Below are 21,793 nucleotides of genomic sequence, written 5' to 3' on the forward strand. Positions count from 1 at the left end.
TTAAGTCAGAGTATTACTTTATGGGCTCTAAAGTTGACCTTATCAATCCTATAACAATGGAGTTGCACAAGTCACATGCTTGCAGTGTTAACCGCTTCATTGATTATAATGGGTGAGCTTTCTGCCAGGAAATAATTGTTCTGTTTTCACTAGACTCAACAAGTATGCACTAGTCATTTTGTTTTGACTGTTCTGGATTATACAATTGCTGCTAACGGAAATGTTTCAGGTCTAGAATTGCGCAGTAGCATTGTAATTCCATTGTTATCATTTATGTCATTGAAAGGGTCTATATGTACATCTCAATTGCTTTAATTAAAATAAAAGTTTAAAAATCCTGTCATCTTTTAATCATCCTCACCCTTTTTTTCCATGGAACACAAAAGTCGGAATTTCAGAAGAATCCTTACGCAGTTCTTGCCGAACAATAGCAGTTCATGTCAAGTTTCAAATAAGACAACAACAAGTGTTCCACAGAAAAAAAATAATAAAACATACATGTTTCAAATGACATGAGGGTGAGTAAATAATGACAGAATGTTCATTTTTGGGTATTGCATATATCATATATATATATATATATATATATATATATATATATATATATATATATATATATATATATATATACACAGTGGCATGCAAAAGTTTGGGCACCCCTGGTCAAAATTTCTGTTGCTGTGAATAGTTAAGTGAGTAGAAGATGAACTGATCTCCAAAAAGCATCAAGTTAAAGATGAAACATTCTTTTCAACATTTTAAGCAATATTAGTGTATTATTTTTATTGTGTACAATATTAGAGTGAAAAAAAGGAAAGAAGCACCATGCAAAAGTTTGGGCACCCCAAGAGATTTGAGCTCTCAGATAACTTTTACCAAGGTCTCAGACCTTAATTAGCTTGTTAGGACTATGGCTTGTTCACAATCATCATTTGGAAAGGCCATGTGATGCAAATTTCAAAGCTTTATACATACTCTGCCTCCTCAAACCTTGTCCCAACAAACAGCAGCCATGGGCTCCTCTAAGCAGCTGCCTAGCACTCTGAAAATTAAAATAATTGATGCCCACAAAGCAGGAGAAGGCTATAAGAAGATAGCAAAGTGTTTTCAGGTAGCCGTTTCCTCAGTTCGTAATGTAATTAAGAAATGGTAGTTAACAGGAATGGTGGAGTTCAAGTTGAGGTCTGGAAGACCAAGAAAAATTTCAGAGAGAACTGCTCGTAGGATTGCTAGAAAGGCAAATCAAAACCCCTGTTTGACTGCAATAGACCTTAAGGAAGATTTAGCAGACTCTGGTGTAGTGGTGCACTGTTCTGCAGTGCAGCAACACCTGCACAGATATGACCTTCATGGAAGAGTCATGAGAAGAAAACCTTTCCTGCATCCTCACCACAAATTTCAGCGTTTCTGAATTTTTGGAGAAAAAAGGGTGCAGAATTTCATGAAAAGAACACCTCTCCAACTGTTAAGCATGGGGGTGGATCGATCATGCTTTGGGCTTGTGTTGATGCCAGTGGCACAGGGGAACACTTCACTGGCAGAGGAAAGAATGGATTAAATTAAATACCAGCAAATTCTGGAAGCAAACATCACACCATTGTAAAAAAGCTGAAGATGAAAAGAGGATTGCTTCTACAACAGCATAATGATCCTAAACACACCTCAAAATCCACAATGGACGACCTCAAGAGGCACAAGCTGAAGGTTTTGCCATGGCCCTCACAGCCCCCTGACCTAAACATCATCGAAAATCTATGGATAGACCTCAAAAGAGCAGTGCATGCAAGACGGCCCAAGAATCTCACAGAACTAGAAGCCTTTTGCAAGGAAGAATGGGCGAAAATCCCCCAAACAAAAACTGAAAGACACTTAGCTGGCTACAAAAAGCTTTTACAAGCTGTGATACTTGCCAGGGAGTGTTATTAAGTACTGACCATGCAGGGTGTCCAAACTTTTGCTTCGGGCCCTTTTCCTTTTTTGTTATTTTGAAACTGTAAAAGATGAATATAAAAAGTTAAATTGCATAAAATATTAAAGAAATGTGTCATCTTTAACTTTAAGCCTTTTGGAAATCAGGCCATCTTTGGCTCGCTTAGCTATTCACAGCAACAGAAATCAGGGGTGCCCAAACCTTTGCATGCCACTGTATATATATATATATATACAATAGATGTCAGCATTATATGGGATATTGACAAACCCATAACGGTAAACTACTACAGAGCACTCTTTTACAGCGGGAACTGGCATGTTAAATAAAACAAAAGCAATAATCAATGACATGTTAATGGATGTATGTTTCATGAATTAAAAAAGGCTTTATATGTGATATGAAATACACTGCTGAGAAGTGACGTTATGCACACGCACACACACACACACACACATACACAAACACACAGATCTGCATGATTTCTCTGAAAATATATGTTAAAGAGAGGCATGCAAATTGCATAGAAAGTTAAATGATACAAATGATGAATGCAAGAAAACGAGAAGATCAGAAAAGAGAAAGGTGCAGTACTTGCCCTTGTGCCCTGTGGTGAAAATCCAACCAATTAGAAGACAAAGAAAAAAAGACAGCGTTACCATTCGTCATCGTTCGAAAAGCCTTCCAACACTGTTCACATAAAACAAGCTCATGGAAATGCTAGCAGTTTCAGATTAGGCAAAGAGCCTCTGGACACAATACAAAGACGTGAATGTGATATTACAGAGGTGAAGAAATGGATACAGAGAACGCTTTCCATTCAACACACAGAGTTACGAGAGGAATGAGTGGAGAGTTTGGCAGACATGCTTGACAGAGACATCAGATGACACAATGAGCGGACAAATTGGCCTGCTGTTTTTGCGATAAGCACACAAAAGGTCAGCGAGTGTTTGGGGAAAGTCAAGTTTTACGATCTGCTCTCTCTTTCTGTATGATTCTCTCTTTTGACTTTTCATTGATGTGGACCCGTAGATCATCTCACAAACCAAAAGTCCTAGAGGCTGCTCAGACCGAACACATTCTTGCACTAAAAAAAGCTAGAAACACAATGAGATGAACAGAGCACAAGAGTCTCGAGACAAGTTTTAACAGTTGAAGTTCTTTTATCTTGACACGGCATCTAAAATAAATCCATCTAGTGTATGTTACCCTGAAAAACAACTGAAAACAGCGCACACATATGTAAAAACGGTTTGGTATGAACGGCCCCTAGATGTTCCACAGAAACATTTGTCTTAAGACGTTTTTGAGATGGCACTTTGTATACAATTAATTGATAAATAAAAACTATTCATGGCATTGTTTTAGAAAACACTCATACTGTACATGAATCTTCAACATTTTGTGCGGCCATAATTGTGTGTACTGTATATTGGGTCGTTTACAACAGTGTAGGACCATCCATTCATTAAACGCATTTATGTACATTCATAGATCACCACAGTAGAGTGGCTGAAATGGGGAACATGCTTCCAAATTAATAATATGATCTTATCAAGTCATGGCAGCAGAAGCATATTATATGGCAGCTGATTGGAAGGTTAATGCATCTCATTGATGAGTCATCATACAGTGGAGTACATCTGACTAACAGTATAGGGAAGTGCAAATATAAACAAACAATATTAGGTCCCCCTGCAATGGTTCTTTTGGTTTCTCCCATTTCTAATGAGCAACTAATTACATCTACACCTGTGACTCATTTCTGCCTGACACACTCTGAGGAAGGCTGAAGGCCGAAATGCATCAGTGTGCAGTGTTTTAGTCATTTTAATGTTTGTATTGTGATAGCCATGATCTGAATAAAGGCTTTTTAACTTTCTGGGACCGGAAGATGTGCCTTGGACTTTCTTCTAGAGTATATGTATGAAACCCAACCAAAGAGCACCTTCTGGGATTACTTTACATGGCCCTTTCAGCAAGTAGCGTCCCAAGAAGCTTTCTTTGATCTAATTAGACAAACTTTGACGTTAGTTTGACAGCCTCTTCTGGAAGTTTAAACTAGTTTTAAAAGTGTAAAGTTTGATGGTTATACAGACATTACAGTAAGACAAACAATAGAACGATAGATAGAAAAGTGAGAGAGAGAGAGAGAGAGAGAGCTAAAGCAGATGAACCTTTTTTTTTACATTTGTTTACATTACAATTTTTTACAGTTGGAGATTGACGGGGGGCCTGTGTAGCTTAGCAAGTAAAGACGCTGACTACCACCCCTGGAATCACGAGTTCAAATCCAGGGCATGCTGAGTGACTTCTAAGCAACCAAATTGGCCCGGTTGCTAGGGAGGGTAGAGTCACATGGGGTAACCTCCTCATGGTCGCTATAATGTGGTTTGCTCTCGGTGGGGCGCGTGGTGAGTTGTGCGTGGATGCCGCGGAGAATAGCGTGAAGCCTCCCACATGCGCTACGTCTCCACGGTAACGTGCTCAACAAGCCACATGATAAGATGCGCGGATTGACTGTCTCCAACGCGGAGGCAACTGAGATTCGTCCTCTGCCACCCGGATTGAGGCGAGTCACTACGACACCACGAGGACTTAGAGCGCATTGGGAATTGGGCATTCCAAATTGGGGAATAAAAGGGGAGAAAAAAAAAATACAGTTGGAGATTTATTGGTATAGGGCCAATTCCACACTAATCGGTTTTCGTTTGAAAATGCATTGATTTCGCTACATTTAGGCCTCTCATCCATGCTAGAACGTAGTTTTCCTGCACTGAAAACGGAGTGTTTCAAAAAAGCTCTCCATTACAGCATTGGCCTTCTTTGGAAAATGATGATGTTAGGAAACTAAATAAGGAGTTTTCAAATGAAAATGGATTAGTGAGGGTGTGGACTTATAAAACGCATTGATTTCGACACGTTTAGACCTCTTATCCACACTTGAACACCATTTTCCTCCACCAAAAATTGAGTGTTTTGAAAAAGCCTTCCATTACAGCATTGGCCTACTATGGAAAAGCATAACGTTCGGACACTGAAAACTGTGTTTTCAAATGAAAATGGATTCATTTGGACGTGGCATTTTAGATTTTGTGTTTGAAAACACATCGATTCCTAAAATTATTTCCTTCACCGAAAAAAGAAGCATTTCTAAAACACTCTCCATTGCTGTATACTTTGTAAAACAATGGCGTAAGGACACTGAAAAAGGTGTTTTCAGACAAAAACAGATTAGTGAGGACGTGGCCTTATACAGGTAAAACGCCTACGTTTACGCCCCTCATCCACACTAGAGTGTCGTTTTTCTCCACCGAAAATGGAGCACTGAAAATAACTAGCTTTTATAGTGACATTGTACTAAAGAAAAATTAATTATCCAAATTGTATATGAAAAATATAAACTTTTTTTCTATTATAGTAATATAAGATGTTTAAACCCAAAGAGACACATTTTCAATACAATTAAACTGTATTTAGCACTTTTTTCAAATGCAGCTTTAAAGGGATTAGTGAAGTACAACCATTATTTTTATTTTTTTACAAATAAGTTGCAAATTCATTTTTGGTAACACTTTATTTTAGGAACCAGAAATTAGACATTAATTCATGACTAATAATGGCTCTTGTACGTGTCTAGTTATGGAAAAGTTTGGCATTATAAAGTATTTATTAAGCCTTTATTGGTGGATTTATTATTCTTGCTTTATAGTCCCTTTACATTTGCTTTTGTCATAACAATTAATTTATTAGCTAAAAACAAAACATATCAATAGCTAGTATGATGCAGATGATATCCTTTATAGGTTCTCAGTACTCTGTGTGAATGTGCGGCTTATAAATATAAAATACATGTAGAATGCATATAGTATTTCAACAAAGCAGGGAAGGTTAGGGTTAGGGTTAGGTTAGGTTAGGTAGGGTTAGTGTTAGGTTTAGCGTTAGGTTTAGGTTCGGGTTAGGTTAGGTTTAGGGGTTGGTTTAGGGTGTCTGTGGGACTCTAAATAAACACAATAAACACGTTGCAGTGATGCCCCTATACTGTATGGTAGTATTTAATTAGGGGTAACTAACACTAACACTATTTGCACGGTGCAAAGAAGCTTTTTGTTGCTATTTACACTAAAGATTTCTATATTTATTTTATATTTATAAGCTTCACTTTCACACAGTGTAATGAGAACCAATAAAGAATGCATTTTGCACCTTACTAGCTATTGGTATCTTTTATTTTTACCTAATAAGTTAATTGTTAGGAATAAAGAAATGTAAAGAAGCTGTTAGGCAAGAGTAAGAAATCAGCGAACCAAGACCTAATAAATATGCAGATTTGTTTTTATTTTTAATGGTTTAAAATGATTAATATAATAAAATAATCAGGATTAATCCCATGGTTTCAGAATGAAACGGTAATCATTTCAAATAATGTCAATTATTTGCTTTGTTTTCTCTCTACATTTTTTCATAAACCCCATGGTTTGAAAACCCTTGTGTTTGCAGAATAAAAACAGACGGTGTGTGGATGTGGTGTAATTCAGTCTGCACTTCCAGTCAGTTAGAAAAGACATAGCACACTAAGTCAGAACAGTCTGTAGGACTGTGCCAAGTTTGGTGTGTGTAGCTTGAAAGCTGTAGGAGTTTTGGAAGAAAAAAAAAACCCCTAAACCATTCTGTACAATCTCATTATGTTGTCTTTTTCAACAATGAAGTGTCAAGCTGGGCCTTTTCTTCTACATCTATACACACTCCCTCATTAGCTCTGCTCTCTCGTTCCTGTGGTTGAGGGGGTTTGCGCCATTAGCTTCTGAAAAAACATAATGACCCGGCCTTCACCCACTGATAACAGACAGGGATGGCGACACGATACTGGAGAAATTAGCCAAGTCTGTGTGTATGTGACAGGGTAAAGGACAGGATATTAAAGCCTGCTGGTTAACAGGGAAAAGTGTGTTTGTGTGCTTATGAGTGCTTGAAGCTTGTGTCAATGTGTCAATGGGTTTCTGGCAACATCTGGTCTGCGGTCAGCAAGTTTGCTGTCAATATCATTTGCACCATGTCCGATTTCTTCTCTGATTTTTTTTCTCAAACAAATGTACGCTCTCAGACTCTCTATTCTCCGACAAAACGTTTGAGCGCTCAGTGACAAACACATGTGAGGTTAATCATGTCGAAACATTGCTGCCTCAGAACGTTTGGAGATCCAGTCCAGTCGTGGGCCTGTCAGGTCCAGGATCAGCCCAGTGGCCGAGTCCATCATCACAGGTTTCAGTTATGACCAGCCGTAAGGACACGTCCCTCGAGAGAGCTCCGCGTTCACCTGCTCTTCTCATTATTCGCTCGACCCGGCTCCCCAAAGCCACACTTCTCTTGTTCTGCCTGTCTGAAGTTTACATGCGGCTTTCAGCTTTGGTCATACAAGCCCTGTGGAGCTCCCAAAGCGCCGAGTTGGGCTCCAAAAGCATTCAGAAGCGCTCTGAAGACCACCGGAACACTCCGGAGAGTGTACGCAAAGACCTGACCCAAACGCTGCTGCCTCTTTCCCCGTTCTCAATAACCATATGGACCTGTATCTTTACGAGCCCGTAAACTTGTGCCAGGTTCCTTTACGACCACAATTGGAGTGAGAGAGGGAATAAGGGGGACAGAGAGAGAGAGAGAGAGAGAGAGAGAGAGAGAGAGAGAGAGAGAGAGGACAAATATACACATATCTGCAGTAGTAACTTCACACATTCCGCAATTAAGAAATATCAGCTTTTACAAATGAACACACACACACACACACCGTATTGATTCCAGAAGTATTTTTCCCATTCATTTTTTCCACAGGAATGTCATGAAATCCTTCATAAAAGAGTTGTGCGCCATGAACCAAACCATCCAGCTCCGAGGTGAATCACATCATCACAAACTTTGATTTGAACCAAAAATGTATTTGAAAATTTGAAAAAAGACAAAGATATAAGACTGTGTACTTAACGAGGGAATGAAACATTATGAAGGATGTAATCAAATCATGTAATAAACATCAGAAATTATCATAATTAATTCTGATTCAAAGTAATGTCCAGCATCATCCAATCACTGCCAACCATGTTAAAATAAAATGATACATTATAAATTCTGAATCTATGTACTGATTATCATTGTCACATCACATGTCTGTCAAACATGTTGAGTGATCCAAACATCATCTGCAGCCTGAAACTGAACTTTTGATCAGATTTTAGGAGTGAATGCACTCCAAAAGACACATTTTCCAGTTTTTGGATGCATCTATTGATTCTCAGTGTGATAATGCACAGTAAATATAGGGTTTTTAAGGAAAAAAATACACGTACATTGTGTTTAGCAGCATGACATTTCGCAATAAATCGCTCAAATTTTAAAAATGGCATATTGGATGAAACTTGAGACTCTGATCTTTTGACTCAAACAGGATTCAATGCAAAACTTAATTAGGTTTCTTACCAGATGTAGTTTTGTTGCCATTTCTCTCAAAGACTAACTCCACTGTGGTCGGTGCCATGTTGTTTTGTCACATGATTTTTGCATCAAAAGTTTAACCCTTTACTGTCAGCACGGAGTCATCTGAACTGAGATCAGTCGGATTATATTATGCGTTTTGTATAGCGAAGCCAAAATCCAATGTCCATGCATGTGTTCGCGGGGTCACACGAGGTTAAGAGTGAAGGAAGACATTCAGGTTAATGGGTAGTGTAGATCTTCACCAGGAATTCAGCTTTTAAACACCATTTTTGAGAAATTAAGTTGAAATAACATGGACTGGTGGCTTCAACAGAAGCACATACCATCAATTATCAACCTCAGAGCTCACAGTAGGTCTGTTTTTAAGGGTTTTAAATCAATTCGCCAATGGAGAAAATAAATGGGATTTGTACTTCTGGAATCGGACTGTTGTGCTCTATTTTTGCTCTCCAGAGCTGGCTCCTTCAACGCTAGTCTATGGGATTTTTTTTTTTTTTAAACATTTTGTCATAAATCATATCCGAATGCTTAAAGTAATAGAACACCGCTCCTCAACAAGCACTAATGCTTACTCTCAGGGGTTTGTTCAAAACATGAACCTTCTGGAAGTATGAACAATAGTCTTAAAGCACCACTAATGAGACACACAAGTGGCTCCTTCTCGTGCTGCTCAAGTGAGACACTGAGGATTGGTAAAGAGCTCAGGCTCGTACACAACATTAAATTCCTGTGACCGCATATGGGACTACAGCTTTCTACCTCAAGTAGCAGAACACTACTGCTTACAAGCCACGATATGACCTTTAGACACATTTTGTGGCTCCAAACCTGCATGCATTCATTCTTTCACAAGCTAAAATTTCCTTTCTTGGCTTTCATGCTTGTAAAACGCAGCATTATGCTAAAACAATTATGCTGATGAACAGCGAGAGGGGTAAACGCTTTTGGCTTGGAACTCTACATCCTATTTTACTCTTTCTGTGCGGCCCCTGTGCAGTGTTGCAAGAAATATTCTGAGCTCAATATTTTGTGGTAATTGCGAAGGGAAGCATCGCTATTACTATTGCTCATACTTAAGGTTACAGATTTTTTAAAACCCCGTTTTGGCAAGTACTGTAATTATGCACTTTAGTTTGCTGTGTGCTATGGACAAGATATACCTTAAAATATGCAGACTTGCTTTGTCATTTTTGTTTTAAAAATGACAAAATAGCTGAAAAATCCCATACAAACTCACACTTTCATTAGAAAATGCAAATATCTTGTTATAATCTGTTATCTTGAGTTTTCTTTCTGTAGTCCACATTTAAAAGTTTTTTGTTTTTTTTTTTAAGTCTGGTTGTCCATTCATGAATTTATTTCAGTTTTGACAAAGATCGAAGGATGTTCCACAAATCATGAAGAAAAAAAAAAAATGCAAATAAATATATAAAAGTAAATAATATGCAGAACAGACAGTGAGAATACAGAAAAAGACAGACAAGAGTACTTGCCCCATTGTGCTGTGTGATTCAAAGATGGAAAGACAGAAAAGAGAGATCAAGGAAAAACTTATTAGGCTGGATTCAAGTTATCTGGAACTAAAATACATAAATCAGATTTGTCCATGTGTGTTTATGTAGAATAAAACTGTGTGTGCAGGTTAGTCTGTCTGGTAATGTACATGTTCATTAAGTTTAAATGAGCTGAATGTCTGTGTGTGTGTGCAAATCTGGATTTGAGCAGCACATGTCCGGAGGGGAGGGAGTGTTTGCAGTCTCTCTTCCCAGCCGGGGCCCCTGTGTGCTGGAGAGAGTCAGATCAAACGCCTGGCTACACCACTCAGGATGGGTGGAGACCAGCTGGACCTCAGCTTAATACAGAGAGCAGCTCTGACAATCCAGGTCACACACACTCACACATACACACACACGCACACACATATGGGTGTTTCTCTGGGCATTTTTTGAACTGTGGATGTCTTGATAAAAAAAGATCACACTCTTTGTCCATTTATTTAATTTGTCCATAAACAATGTCCAACAGTTTTTTTTTACATGCATCACAGGAGATTTATGATTTTTTTCTTTTTTTTTTTTTCTTTTTTTTTATGAAACTGCCCACCACAGTTTCATTTCCAGCACATCTCAAATTCTGTATTGTATTTAATATAATTCAGTGCTGGAAATTACACTGATGGAAATGACATTTTTTATAATTATTTTTTTTAATAAAATTGGTCTACTCCGCCGTACTAAGGGTAATTTCATAGCTAACATTTTATGCATCCTAAATACACATAATTAAATCATATTTGGTAAAATTACAACTTGCTTGGAAATGCCCAATAAAAAGTGATATTTCCCTTGCTTTTTCTTTGATTTGTCACATATTTTATCTCAAGCATGCTCTTCACTGACACTTTTGTCCACCAGTTAACAAGTAAACTAACTTTAAAAAGAAAACTTTAATAGGGGCAAAATTGTTTGTTGTGGTGGAACTGACTGTGGTGATGGGGGCGTGGCCAAGCAATGGCTGTGGAGAGCGAGGCCGGGAGAGGAAGAACGGTAAGGATTGACACCTGTGGGAAATTATCTCTAACAGCTGTTTGTGTTTGCAATGAGAGCTGAGAGGGGTAAAAGAGCAGTCCCCCACCGCACAAATCATTGTATGTTCCTGTGTGTGTTACTGACTGCTGAAAAGCATTATTTGTGTGTGTGTAAAATTTAAAGTGTGTCTAATAAAAGACTCACGTGGATTGAAACTCTTCAAGTTTCAAAAGAACACAAAATTATAATTCAGAAGTCTAATAAATTATTCCATGAGACTCATGATTGTTATGAAAGCATACGATAAGATTTGGTGAGAAACAAACCAAAATCTAATGCATTATTTAGTAACAGCAGCAATTCATGAATCCCCCTCGTGACATTGGGGCATTCAAGCGAAAACTCGTTTTGTTTATATAAAAACAGGTCCTCCACAGCGATAGTGACAACAGAACACAACATTTGTGCATTTCTGTGCCCAGACTTATTTTTGTGAACGGAGTATTCAGAAATCAAACAGAAACATAGAGGAGGCTACAGGAGCCACAGTTACACGTGTCCTAACCTGACGGCAAACGACACGTGATAAAAGGTATATTTTCTATATTAATCAGAGTTTTTGTCCTAACCTGCAGTGACGAGTGACGGTACATTCTATTTTTTCTATTTTAACTCAATCCACTGGGAACTGGCACTGGTCCAAAAACTGTCAAAAAAAATAAGGCTGGGCATAGAAATGCATCAATTCTTCGACTACAAACTCTTCAGACATGTTTAGTAAGTTCTGTTCTCTGTTTTGTGTGCAGCTGTGTTGTGTTCTGTTGTCACTATCGCTGTTTTTAGATAAACAAAACAAGTTTTCGCTTGAACCCCCCAATGTCACGAGGGCACTGTGTGAACTGTTGCTCTCATGCCCTATCATGAACGTGCACAGGAGATCAAATGTCAGTGAACATTTTCACTAAATAATACATTAGATTGAGTGAGAAACTTACCAGAGTTTGTTTCTCACCAAATCTTATCGTATGCTTTCATAACAATCATGAGTCTCATGGAATAATTTATTAGACTTCTGAATTATACTTTTGTGTTCTTTTGAAGCTTGAAGGTGTGGTCACCATAAACTGCCATTGTATGACATCACTGAGCACAACATTGTTTCACAATTTCTCCCTTTGTGTTAAGAAAAAGAAAGGAAGTCATATGGGTTTATAACAACACAGGGGTGAGTAAACAATGACTGAATTTTCACTTTTGGGTGAACTATCCATTTAACTCTTTGTTTAGATTAGCATGTAAAAAAAAATATTTTTATAATAGATTTCCAAAGTTTAATATTGAAAGTCTGGGTCTGGGACAAGACTAAAACAGTAAAATCGATATATAGAAGACATTTGAAAAGTACCAAAACTAAATGATAAAGGCCTGGTAAAAAGTTTCCCAGTCAGTTTTAATGAGACCTTCATATAACAAAAATAAAAAAAGCTGAAATCTCTTTGTTTAAAAAAATAAATAAAAAATGTACCTCTGGGACATGTAAGCGCCTAAGGTTAAAGAAACACCCATATATATACACAAACACACAAACACACACACACACACACACACAGACAGACAGACCTCTCTTGCGAGGCAATTAAAAATATCTGAATTCAGCTTTTTCATAAAACAATAGCTCTGCATATCTGATCACAGTAAATAATAGTGCTGCGTTGTGTTTGGTCAATGTGTTGTGGGCGATACTCACACATGGCTTGTTTTATAGTGTTCCCCAGGTTTGCCTCGATGTAATGCAGATTGTATTCAGGCAAGACCAAAGCCAGGCTGATGGAACACCCAGAAAGGCAATGTGTTTTATTCATACACATACTTACAGGGTTTATGAAACACTTTGCACGGTTAAACAATGGCATCACCCCATCGCTGCGAAATAAACATGACATTAATGTACAAACCTGTAGTCTGTTCCGTTAACGGGCGCCCAGGTATACGTTCTGATCCCTCGGTCGATGTATCTCTGATGTTGATAAAAAGGATGCAAATGAACAGAATGTGGAGAGAATATATGGTTCAGATGTAGTATTATTGAAGATCTACATACCTCATCCTGAGATTTCACAAGTGTTTCTATTGTTTTCTCCCCAGGGTCTCTGTCAATCATTAAAGTCCGGATCTGAAAGAAAGAGAAAGAATGAATGCCACTGTATATGAGTAATAGTGGTGTACATAATACCACAGTATACCATCATGGTTAATTAGCTTATTATAGCACTATCTTGTGGTCAATTCTCACAAAATGTGTTAAACAGCTTCATGTAGACACCCTGCTTGTGTATCCAAAGTTTCATGATCACCTGCCATTCGCAATTTAAGTTATTAGCTGCTGAAATTTGATTGGCTGCTGGCGGCCATTTTTGTTGGCTGTTCAAATCGATATTTTAAGAATATGTTAGCACTTGAACCAAAGAAGATGCATGCCAAGTTCCGACATTCTTGATGATATGGCTGTTGAGTTATGTTTTTTTTTTTTTTTTTTTTTTTTTTTAATAGCGCCCCCTATGGGTAGAATTGGACGAAATTTGGTGTGCATCCATAAAATGTCTACACATCAAAGTTTACCAATTTTTGTCAAGTTTGGACTTTGCATTAAGAAGATATAGGTCAAAACGTGAATATGGGGCATGCCCAAACGGCTTGTAATTCTAAAGTGCTTCAACAAATCAAAATGAAAAATCTCATTTCCTCGTTCAAACAGTTCATACTCTAATCTAACGCTATTTATAGCCCGTACATGCACCTGTAATCAGATGCGATTATATTTCATGATTCCTTTTGGCAAGAGAATGCACGTATGATCATAAAATATTTTCATAGAAATACTGTTGGGAAGTTCAGTATGCATGTGGATTGGTGAATCATTTATTTAAAATGGTTCATTAATATGATAAAAGTCTGAAAAAATAAAAAAAAACGATTTACTAGATTCAGCACTGCTACATATAGGTGAATCGGTGAATCATTAATTTTAAATGGTCCATTTACATGAACTATCTGAACGACATCTGCAAGTACTGAATCACACATGCACAAGTGTTTATATGCAAATTCAAAGAGCCCTCAGCTGTTCTTTCATCAATTCTATCTCCATTCACTGATATTAACACTCACTCTGTCTATCATTATTTACCATTGTGTGTTTGTATGTGTGTGGTACCTGGACTTTAATATCATTTTCCAGTTCAGCATCCAGAAAGTCCAGTGTAACAGGTTCCTGGAATTTGGGGTTCTAAAGAGGAGAACCATATAAATGATGTTAACATTTCACTCTCAATGTCTCTCAGCCATTTACACTCACTGTTAATGTATTCCAGGTCAACAGTATTTCACGCTAAAAGTTCTGTTAAGCTACACTTGAGACAGAAACATATTCAGGTGTTTAACAAGTTCATTTATAGAGGTATAAATCTGATTAATGTTCTTCTACACAGAGATGGTAGAAAATAAATTCAACTTAATACTTTTGCAGATGTTTGTATTTGTATTTTCCTTTGATATTTTTTGTGTTCACATTTTTTAATGTCATAGAAATATGACTTTTGTAAATGTTGTTATATTTCATTTTTTTTTTTTTTTACATCCAGATTTAACTAAAGTCTAGTATCTCAGATTTTCTGAATATAATTATGGCACAACTTCATATATACAGACTTCTTTCTTGTACACATGAAAAATTATTTCTTTGCATTTTGGTTGTTAGTTATGTTTATCACACGTACACAATAATGTTTCATGCTTTTGGCACAAGAACCATGTAGATATTAAAATGTGGATTGCTTAAGAAAACTTTGCCTTGCTCCAGATTATGAGGTAATAATTTCTGTTTCTGTGCAATACAAGAGAGAGTGTTTGATCTAGGAAAAGAATGATGTGCTTCATTTATGTGTATCACACGTCATATCGGTCATACACATTAAAAATGTAACAATTTGTACTTAAATCAAATCAATGATGTGAGAAGCATTAAAAGATTAACTGAAGCAATCAGACTCTTACATGAGAGCAGAGCAAATGTGAACACAGCCAGAAGTGAGGATGAAGAGGACCGATGAAGATACACATGAGAATCAGAACCAGAGAGCATGCAATACATAAAAAAACAGACTAAACAATCAGATTACATAGACATAACAGAAAGAAAGAAAGAATCTGCAATCATCAAGGACCAAGCACATGTGAAGATGACCAAAATAGCCAAATTTTGACAGAATAAATTCTGTGGACACAGTTGTTTTGGTGTCAAATTTCAACTGCTTTAAACTCAGTTATACAATTATAGCACCCTCTAGCATCGGAAATTGGTACATTTTGGCATGCGACCTCAGAATGTTCTGTTGTCCAAGTGTACCAAGTTTCGTTTAGTTCGAATGTTGCATTCACAAGATACAGGCCAATTAGGCATTATAGGCCACACCCAAAAACGTATTGGCTCCTATCTTTAGAATGACTAAACAAATCAAAATTGTTTTTGTTTTTTTTCAGGAGGGTCTATAGATGATCCATATCACATTGCGTGCGAATCAGACAAACGGCCTAGGATGAGTTCAAAAATTTTTTCCAAAAAGTAATTGTATTTATTTATCACACATTATACATTTGCATAAACAGTGAAATTCTTTTTTTCACATATAAGTCAAAGTGGTATAAGTTTTCTTGCGAAAATCGGAATCCACACGACCATATGTTTTGGGATCACTGAAGGATTCAGAGGGAATACGTTCGGTTTCGGATTTATTAGCAAAAATGTGATAAAAAGCTTAATGTATACACCCTGCTTGTGTATCCAAAATGTCATGATCATCTGCCATTCGCAATTTAAGTTATTAGCTGCTGAAATTTGATTGGCTGCTGATGGCCATTTTTGTTAAATTGTCAAATTGATACTTTAAGAATATGCTAGCACTTGAACTAAAGAAGAAACATGACAAGTTCCGACATTCTCGATGATATGGTTGTTGAGTTTGATGTTTTTTTGTTTAGTTTTTTGTTATAGCACCCCCTAAGGGCAGAATTGGACAAAATTTGGTGTGCATCCTTAAAATGTCTACACATCTATGTTTACCAGTTCTTGGCAAGTTTGGACTTTGTGTTTAGAAAATATAGGCCAAACGTTAATATGGGCCATGCCCAAAAAATTTTTTGGCTTGTAACTCTAAAGTTCTTCAATGAATCAATATTATTTTGCTACATTTTTAGCACATAGCACATTAATGACCTATACCACATTTTCAATGAATCAAACAAACTATCTAGGAGTTTAAAAAAGTATTTATTTAGTTTATTCTGAAAAATTGATTGACAGAATTGAAATTTTGGTTCTAGCCTGTTCGGTTTCAGATTTATTAGGAAATAAATGAATTAGCTTATTATAGCACTACCTTGTGGTTCATTCTCACAAAAATATGTTAAACAGCTTCATGTAGACATCCTGCTTGTGTTTCCAAAGTTTCATGTACATCTTTCATTTGCAATTTAAGTTATTAGCTGCTGAAATTTGATTGGCTGCTGATGGCCATTTTTGTTGGCTAGTCAAATCAATATTTTAAGAATATGTTAGCACTTGAACTAAAGAAGATGCATGAAAAGTTCTGACATTTCTTGATGATGTGGTTGTTGAGTTATGTTATTTTTTTGTTGTTGTTGTTATAGCGCCCCCTATGGGTAGAATTGGACGAAATTTGGTGTGCATCCATAAAATGTCTACACATCAAAGTCTGCCAATTTCTGCCAAGTTTGGATTTTGCATTTAGAAGATATAGGTCAAAACGTTAATATCGGCCATGCCCAAAAAATTTTTTGGTTTGTGACTCTAAAGTGCTTCAGCGTATCAAAATTAAAAATGGTCTAGGAGTTTTAAAAAGTATATATATATATTATTATTCGTTTCTGATAAATTTATTGACAGATATTAAATTAGAGATATACATAAACATTTTGATTCTAGCCCATACGGTTCTGGAGTTATTAGCGAAAACGTAAATGATCTCATCGTGCCACCTAGTGTCAAATGTGTGTGTGTGCCTAAATAGCGGTTGAAATTTGAGACCACCCTGTCAAGATTAGGGTCCCTATGACTTACGGCCTTTGGTGCTCAGACACTTTTTGGGCAAAAAAGGAAAATCAGTACAAATGCAATACAGTTCTTGCATTGTCGGTGCTTGGACCCCTAATGAAAGGAAAGAAAGAAAGATTTACGTTCAGATGGGGGGAGGGATAGAGGAATGTATAAATGAGAAAGACATTGAAAGTAGGAGGATGAAGGAGTCGTGTTGAATATGAAAGCAGTGAGTAATAAGAGACAGACAACACAGAGGATTTCAACGTGTCGGGGTCGCCCTGTGCTCAGCTTCTGCCCTGCGTGGGAACTCGCATATCGCTCCATATGACTGACATGTGTCAGCTACATGTGTCAATCTGATGGCCAGAGCATGAGAGACACATATGAAAAATATCTCTGAAAATATGTCAACTATTTTTCATCCGAGTGATTTGGAATGCCCAGAGTCGGGCATAAATGTGTCAACTGACACTGTGTCAGCTGATGTGGGCATTGCCGTTTATGTTAACCAAGATAATAATAACACAAGCTGGGAGCCACGGTGACTAACACTATTATCACACAAATTACAGTGTTCAAGAGAAACATACAGAACTCAAGATAGAAAAAACGGAAATCTCATGTGCACAAGGACTGAGCGTATAGTGGCAGCTATTACAAATGTTCTCTTGATTATTCTTGCACTTTCCTGCTGAGATAATAACATTTAATTCATATCAAACACATGTAAAGTTGCCTCACAGCATTTGTTAGCCTCAGTCACCATTTACTAATAAGAAGTACATTGCTGATGTGTATTTGGAATTTCAACTAGAAGGAAATTATAGATATTTGCGATTACGTTTTGAACAGGAGTGAATGACAGATCATTGTGAAATAAGAGAGATTTCCTTTTGTAGGGAGAGGAGGTAGATGTCACATTTTGCTAATTTTCAGCCAAAGCAAGCAGCAGAATTTGACGAAACATGTCAGGCTGTCAATTTCTCTGTAACGCAACTGTGGGACAGTTAATGTACCGTTTCAAAAACTATTTTGCTTTTCCTTCTCATTTTTCACTGCTCTGTTTTTTGGCTGTTTTCAATCAGATCCTAAATCATCTTTTTGTTGTTCATTACAGCAGAGGTCAAATGAAAACAGAGATCTGGCATGAGTTATTATCACTAAATCCTTCAAGATTACTCGCACATAATGTGAATATCAATGGAAATTCTCAAGATTTGAATTGCTTGCAGCTCCTGAACATGCACTGCTAAACTTTTGAGTATGTCTGGTAATGTTTGGGGACATAAAATCATTATCTGTCTGATCCAGCAGACAGGAAATATCTCGATGAACTTTGTAGACACAAACAAACATCAGATGGCACTCATGATAACCATTACACATACTAACTAAAGTCTCAGTCTCAGACTGCCAACAGTTGCTTTATTGATTCTGTGATACATTTTACACACAAAAATGGCAGGAACTTTCTCATTAAATCTTTGAAAGATACAAATAGTATGGGGCACTTTGTAGCAAGTAAACTAGATATCTATAAGTGTTTATTTGGCTTTGTCTCCTGGGTTTTTCTGTGAAATGATCAGCACTAAATTTCTGCTTTTTCACAATTAGTTCAGATAAATCTGCTCCTTAATTTGCACATAAAAACAAAATGAACTGGGATCGCACTTATGTTTATAGTCAAACATCTGGCTATTGACCTGTTTCATGTGACATCACTGTATGACCGCGCCGACATGTTTGTAACCAAATTTCCATTTACCTTCATTGTGCTGCGCTGTGGGATGCGATATATCTGGCTAAATTTGTGTTTCTATTTATAAATCATGAAAATGCGATACTGGTGTTTAATTACCAGAGCCAAAATGTAATTTTTCTTTCAATACAGTTTTATCTTTTAAGTGACTCGGCTTCATTTCGCCAAAGTCCAGCAGCGATGAAGGGGGAGTGCACGGATAAAACACTTGTGTGTCTTTGCTCATTTATTCAGACATGTCAGTTATCTGTACACGTGTCTATTATATTTATAACATCATCTATTCGGATACAATTAAACTGGAAATGCACATAGGACGATGTTATTCATAACACCCAGTATGTCATAATTGTAACACATTGTAGTAAATAAAAAAGCACTATAATGTGAATATATAGGATATATTTAATGTGTACTAATGTCAGTTAATAAACAACACATCATACGATTATGAAGCACAGACTTTATTCACATCACCAGACTACAATGTAAAACATATTAGTCATATTCACTAATATGTCTCGGTTGATTTCTGTGTATTCATGAGTTAAAAGCAGCTCTTACATTCACACAGACGAGATCATCACAGACGTTTTATATAACATATATTACACAATCATGTGTAATTCTGAATGAGAGATGTTTACGGTGATGTACTGTTAGACGTGTGCACACATCAGACTCGCCGGCGTACGGAGATGAATCGTGGATAAAATACACTTAAACGTCTGCGAAAGTGAAATTTGGCAATATTTGTGCAGACCTCAGACCTGTATATATCTTTCCTCAGAATTTTAGGTTTTTCTTGATATCGTTTTACCAGTGTTTTTCCATTCACCGCCATTGTTTCCTCCTGCTGATGGTCACAAATACTGCGGCTGCCGGGAAAACGTGATGTCACTGGAACAGGTCAATACCTACAGTATGATCCAATAAAGGTCAGGGCCTAGTTGCAAAAAAAAAAACCCATTAAGTTAAGAAAACCTTTAGTTATAAAAGAACAGTTGGGTTCCAGAAGTAAAAATCCCATTCATTAGATTTTTTAAGCGAACTGATTTTTAATGATAACATATAAACCGGTCCCACTTAATATTAGGTGGCCTTAACTACTTAATAATTTGATACAATGTACTTATTATTTACATACATGTTGTTGCATTGTAATTACATTTAAAGTACCTGCATTTAATTAGGTTTCCTCCAGAAGGAGGAAACCTATTTTTTTTTTTTTTTTTTTTTTTAGTATTCTTATTCGTATTATTCCTGTAGCTCTAAATTGCCCAATAACTCAAGATCTCCCTGGTGAAAAGTTTTGAAATTTGGCACATTGATACAACAGGCCACGAGTAACTACCACACCAAAAATGGCCTACATGAGCCTATAGGTGGCGCTACAGGCCACGCCCTGATTTGTCCATTTTCAAAGTGATGCCATTTCCACCCCATAAGTCCAAAATGTCTGAAACCTGGTATATATGCCTCATTTCTCATGAGGAACAAAAAAGCCTCTAGAACCCATAAAGTCCGCCATGATGGATTTTCCTGTACAATACAAATTTGTCCAAAACTAAAAAATCTACTCTTCCTGAACCATAGCTCCAACTGACTTGAAACTCGGTATGTATGTGTAGGATACATGTCTTTCAATTTGATATTTAGCAAAAATGAATACAATACAAAATGTCTGAAAGGTGCGCATTTATGTAAATGTCCACATTGTCTCAATATCCATATGTTCAAAAAATCTAATGCCATTTTGACTAATGTTTTTTTCCAACCTAACAGGCTTCAAGATGACATCACTCTGAAGCACTGTGCAAAATTTCACCTTGATATGTCAAAAGATGACAGAATTACAGTTTACTATTATTTATCGCTAATGCTAAAATAATGCTTTACAAATCCGCTAATCATAAAACCGATACTTTGATTCAATCACCAGTTCATACGAAGACTCTTGCAATGTTTAATAACCAATTAATGAAATGTTGTGTACATGTGTGAAGTACATGTATCTACCATGTCAATTTTTACATAATTTGCAGTTTTGAATGTGGGCATTTTGCAGAACAACATGTAGTTACACAGTAAATACATAGTCTTGTATGTATTTAATGTTAGTACATAGTAGTTAAGGCCACTTAATATAAAGTGTGACCTTAAAAGACAGACTTACCATGAGCTATGATTTTGCTAATCGATGGTGAATGCTTCTGTTGAAGCCATCAGTCTGTGTTATTTCAACTTCATTTTTTTTTTATTGTGTTTAATAGTGGAAGTTCAAGTAAAGAACTACTGTACACTACCCATGATCCTAAAGAGAAACGATCCACCAATCAAAGAAATGTGGCAAACACATCGCACCAAAAGAGCTCTGCAGTGACCGCCCACTCCTATGATGCACTGTGAATGACGAAATTGAGTGTTTACATCGTTTTTATTCAATTATGTCATTAATTATAATGCTTCATGGGACTGTAGTATATTCCCTCATTAAAAACATTAAATACGCAGTATTTCATCTTTGTCTTTATGTCTGATTTTCAAATACTTTTTTGCTTCAAATCAAAGTTTGTAATGTTGTGATTCACATCGGAGCTGGTTGGTTTGGTTCGTGGTGCACAACTCTTTTATGAAGGATTTTATTAAATCCATGTGGAAAAAAACTAAATGGGAAAAATACTTCGGAACCAAGACGGATGAAAAAATGGGCGGGCACTGTTGCACTCTATTGTAAGTTTTGCAACCGGCTGTAGGTTCATAGGGCATAACAATGGCAACCATGGAATATGGGAGGTTTTAAAGGAATATTCCGGGTTCAATACAAGTTAAGTTCAATCAACAGCATAATATTGATTACCACAAAAATGTATTTCGTCTTGTTCCTCCTTTTCTTTTTTTTCTCCCCTTTTCTCCCCAATTTGGAATGCCCAATTCCCAATGCGCTCTAAATACCCTTTAGTGGCGTAGTG

At 36.8% G+C, this 21,793-nt stretch overlaps 1 protein-coding gene across 1 annotated transcript in view; it reads right to left on the reverse strand.

Annotated features, from left to right (window-relative positions):
• LOC127455820 (voltage-dependent calcium channel subunit alpha-2/delta-1-like) overlaps nt 1-21,793 on the reverse strand; it is a 169,673-nt gene that overhangs the window by 42,567 nt on the left and 105,313 nt on the right. Inside the window, exons 20-25 of the mRNA XM_051723975.1 lie at nt 14,162-14,218; nt 13,049-13,120; nt 12,903-12,964; nt 12,695-12,771; nt 9,909-9,921; nt 1,374-1,378 (exon numbers count right to left, since the gene is read on the reverse strand). Coding sequence (XP_051579935.1) covers nt 1,374-1,378; nt 9,909-9,921; nt 12,695-12,771; nt 12,903-12,964; nt 13,049-13,120; nt 14,162-14,218 — 286 coding nt within the window. The remainder of the gene's footprint in view (nt 1-1,373; nt 1,379-9,908; nt 9,922-12,694; nt 12,772-12,902; nt 12,965-13,048; nt 13,121-14,161; nt 14,219-21,793) is intronic.

The sequence above is a fragment of the Myxocyprinus asiaticus genome, chromosome 18 (assembly GCF_019703515.2).
Source record: "Myxocyprinus asiaticus isolate MX2 ecotype Aquarium Trade chromosome 18, UBuf_Myxa_2, whole genome shotgun sequence".
Taxonomy (NCBI): domain Eukaryota; kingdom Metazoa; phylum Chordata; class Actinopteri; order Cypriniformes; family Catostomidae; genus Myxocyprinus; species Myxocyprinus asiaticus.